At 36.1% G+C, this 2,856-nt stretch overlaps 1 protein-coding gene across 1 annotated transcript in view; it reads left to right on the top strand.

The window, feature by feature from the left end:
• Positions 1-178: 178 nt before the first annotated feature.
• The window catches only part of shmt2 (serine hydroxymethyltransferase 2 (mitochondrial)), a gene marked incomplete at its 5' end in the record, with an annotated part of 22,769 nt that continues 20,091 nt past the window's right edge, over positions 179-2,856 (top strand). The window contains 1 exon segment of the mRNA XM_014004775.1: positions 179-286. Within this exon segment, the coding sequence (XP_013860229.1) occupies positions 179-286 (108 nt within the window).

The following is a 2,856-nucleotide window of genomic DNA, read 5'->3' as shown; positions in this document are numbered from 1 at the left end:
CGTAACACCTAATTACAACACAGTCTTACAAATTATAAAACCAAATTATAAAGTATGACTAATGTTGTTTTGTAGCAATGGGTTTCAGAGTTTTGGATGATATTTCCACCCGCCTACAATTCCCATCGACCCTTTCGGCAGGGCGACGGAAGCCGTGAGGATCTTCCAAATTCAAGCCGCCTGTCGAGTCTATCAGAGCAGTGTGTTAACTCTGCTTGTCGGTGCGTTTTCCTTGGGACTAACAACTAAAAACATGCTGTCATTCACTCTCAAGCAACTCACAAGGGTAATTGTAGTAACTGGTTCAATTTTTGTGTCATTTCTTTCCCTCCACTGTGCTTTCGGTTGTATGGCTGTATCACATTTCTGCACAGGTGAACTACCATTAGCTAGCTTTCTGCTGCTTGGGTCCGTACGTACTAAACTTGTAGTCAAGAGGTTGAAGTTGGCGATTTAGCTTCGGTAACATTTGCGGCTGCTAGACTGGTCGCACCAATACACAGCTAGCTGTACTTTGTGGTCATTTCGGCTTTTATTTTTGTAATGTTTGCACCTGCTAGCTAGCTGGTGGGCTAGCATCAGCTAGATGTCAGTGAGTTAAATAGCTGCTGCAGCTGTGAGCGTGTTATGATGCAACAGTCACTGCTCTGTGTCATCATCAAGAAAGAGAAGCGATAAAACAGGACGATTAATTTACATCACATGTTATTAAAGTGTTGATAAGAAAACATTCAGTATTTAAATTTTAACATTTTACAACTGCTAATTCTTAACTTAATCTGCACTCTGTTGAAATGATGCTACTTTTATTCAGGCAACAGGTATATTATTAAATTACCAAAGATGGTAAGAACTTTCTTTTATTTGTAATTGAAATTAACTGGCTACAACTGTGGGAGTTATGTGAACTCATACAATAGATTGTGTTATCTGTGTGTTGGAGCAGACTGTAAGGGAGGGTCAGTCATTTACGTTTGTGTCTTCTGTTAAGAGATAAGACCAAGAAAATTGAAGCACCTTTATTATGTATAATGCATGTTTGTTTGTTTACTTACTTACTTACTTACTTACTTACTTACTTTTTTGTGACGTAGATAGACATTTTAAAGCTAAGAAGGATTTTTAACTCCTAATTGGAAAAAAACCCTTTTCAATGCATTTTTTTCTTCTGATGTTTGCATTCAATAGTGTTTATTTTGTCTGTCTGGCTTGTGTCAAACAAGTATTGTTTTTCAGATTTTTTTTAATCTAGTCTGTTAAATTGACTGATTCTTATTTATTTTTTCCTTTCCTAGAAATACAATTAACACTATCTTTACAGATTTAAACTAAGATGGATTTGGTCAGGTATAAAAACTCAAATGTCTGGTGACTTTATATAGCTAATGCTAGAAGACTAGACAGAGATTAATTTAAAACTAGACATGCCAGGTTATGTACTAATAGTGTACAAAGTCAAAGTACAACATGAGCCTGTAATGATTTGTTGTATCACCCAGCAAATATTAACTTCTAAAGATATTTGTGATGCAGATGTTTTTTGTCAGATTTTGGAAGTAAGATGTACAGTTTTAGTTATATCAGGCGTTTCCTATTACCAGTAATTTCTTCTGGAGAGTAGAGCTCTATGGAGCAGTATCAATATGTTTGCAAATTTACTGAAGTTGTTATTGTTTTGTTTCAAGATGGTAATTTGTCATGCACATTCCAAAAAGAAGCAATGCATATTTTGGGGTTTTGATTAAACACCCATGTTAAGTTAAATCCAGCTTCAAAGATTACTATGCAGAGGTGCAACTGTTTTACCATAATGATGACTGCTTTACCAGATTGTAGCCCGATTGGATTGGTCAAGGCTGGGGGTAACAAAGCCCGCCTACGGTGCTGTTAACCAGCAGCATGTCGGTGGAAATTGGACTTGGAGACAGATAAACCTCTGTGGCAACTCCTGATAAGGGAGAAGCTAAAAGCCAAAGAAGAACTTAACACGTATATAAATAAATTGTGGACTAAATGAGCTGGTTGTAGCAGTTGCTGCCTCTTTTTGGTAGTTGTTACAGAAAGCCTCATAATTTGATGGCAGTTTCATTAGTTGAAGCATCAGACTATTTTTAGACCTGATCAAATAACCATGAATTTCACACAATTTAAGAAAATAAGAAGTTTGTGACAAGTTTGGGCCAATTTTTTGTGGCATCAGAGCTACTTTAACTACTTTTCAGTGTGTTTGAGGGCTCCTTTTAAAGACTTAACATCTTTCACGTTTTTTTTTGTACTTACTACATTGCAGTATGCTCACAAGATTTATTTTCAGTGCATACTTGTACATTCCCAACAATTTTGTGTCATAGGATCCTTATTACAGAGTTTTTCAGTTCCTTTGTTCTCGCTGTTCACCAAGTTTTTTAAATAAACAGTTAAAGGATTAATCTTTAACATTGTTATTTGTAATGGATATCATTTCAACAATTATAAGGCTACACAAGATATTGAAAACGTGATTGTACCATCATCATACTGCTAATTTTTTCATGGATTATGCATTCATACTTTGCATGCAAAGAGTATATTTTACTAATAGCATGGATCCTAACTGCCTGAGATGCTCATACCTGATTTAGATCAATGTTAGGGGTGTAAGAAAATATCGATACACTGAAATATCACGATATTTCATTTCCCGATACTGTATCGATATTCTAAAGCCCTGTATGGATTGTTTTATTAAGGTTTAAAATGTCAACTTTCCTGCCAGCCGTTCATTTTTATGTTGTAGTTCCGCCTCTGACCGCTAGTTGGCAGCAGTGAGCCAGCCATTTGGCTCCTCTACCTCTTGAGGTAGAGGCTATTGTTAAG

This window comes from Austrofundulus limnaeus, unplaced genomic scaffold (assembly GCF_001266775.1).
Source record: "Austrofundulus limnaeus strain Quisiro unplaced genomic scaffold, Austrofundulus_limnaeus-1.0 Scaffold26, whole genome shotgun sequence".
In the NCBI taxonomy this organism is placed as follows: Eukaryota; Metazoa; Chordata; class Actinopteri; order Cyprinodontiformes; family Rivulidae; genus Austrofundulus; species Austrofundulus limnaeus.
This window is presented reverse-complemented; position numbering and strand designations above follow the sequence as displayed.